We start from the raw sequence: 971 nt of genomic DNA, 5'->3' as shown, positions 1-971 counted from the left end.
CGGGGTGGCGGGGGGCGCCCTGGGGTGCGGCTGGGTGGGCGGGCGGGCGTGGCTGTCAAGGTGGTGGTACGTGCGCTGCGAGGGAGGGTGGGCGAATACTGGACAGGATCGAAGTTGCCGATCTGATGCCGCTTGCGCGGCATGCGTGCTTGCGGCTCTCGCACTCTTCTCGCAACCTGCATGCCGTAGCCGCTGGGTGCTGCCCGCCCACAACGCCCCGCCTCCCCGCCCACCGCCCCCTGCCTGCAGTGGACGAGGAGGGCGCCGTCTTTGTGAATGCGGTGTACGAGCCGCCGCAGCAGGGCTCCGCCGACAGTCTGTCTCTGGAGCGGGGCACCCCAGAGGAGCGGCAGGCGGACTTCATCGCAGAGCGGCTGGGGTGCGTGCCTGCCTGCCTGCTGCAATGTCAATCTGTCTTGCTGGCTGGCTGGCTGGCTGGCTGGCTGGCTGGACGCTGGCTGGTGGCCACAGGCCCCTGCCCCTTGCAGACCTGCCGCATCTGCCCACGCCTGGCCTTGCACCCGACACCGGTCACCCGGCCCCCTTCTCCCGCCTCCCAGGTGGCGCAAGGTGGGCTGGATCTTTGCTCAGTCCACCAAGGAGCGGGACTTCATCATGACTGGGGAGGAGGTGTGCCAGATGGCGGGCATACAGGTGGGCGGGCGGGGTGCGTGTGGGCGGAGCCGTGGGGTGGGTGGGCTGCTACTGGGCGCTTCGTTGCCGGCCGGCCGGCCCCAGGGCCCAGCTCTGCGGCTCGGCCAGCCAGCCGGCCAGCCAGCCAGGCAGCCGCACGTGTTCCGGCCTGCGTGGACTGAGGCTGCGCCGGTGCGTGCAGGACGAGATGGGGGAGCATGCGGTGACGGCGGTGGTGGCCACCTGGCCTGGGGAGGATGGGCAGCCGGAAGTGCACTTCGAGGTGGGGGGGCGGGTGTGGGTGTGGGTGTATGTGTGGGTGTGAGTGCTGCCATACG

At 70.8% G+C, this 971-nt stretch overlaps 1 protein-coding gene across 1 annotated transcript in view; it reads left to right on the top strand.

Annotated features, from left to right (window-relative positions):
- The window catches only part of CHLNCDRAFT_143718 (hypothetical protein), a gene marked incomplete at both ends in the record, with an annotated part of 4,647 nt that overhangs the window by 2,471 nt on the left and 1,205 nt on the right, over positions 1-971 (top strand). Inside the window, 4 exons of the mRNA XM_005849272.1 lie at positions 61-113; positions 250-379; positions 561-654; positions 836-916. Coding sequence (XP_005849334.1) covers positions 61-113; positions 250-379; positions 561-654; positions 836-916 — 358 coding nt within the window. The remainder of the gene's footprint in view (positions 1-60; positions 114-249; positions 380-560; positions 655-835; positions 917-971) is intronic.

The sequence above is a fragment of the Chlorella variabilis genome (genome assembly GCF_000147415.1).
Source record: "Chlorella variabilis unplaced genomic scaffold CHLNCscaffold_6, whole genome shotgun sequence".
Classification (NCBI taxonomy): Eukaryota; Viridiplantae; Chlorophyta; class Trebouxiophyceae; order Chlorellales; family Chlorellaceae; genus Chlorella; species Chlorella variabilis.
This window is presented reverse-complemented; position numbering and strand designations above follow the sequence as displayed.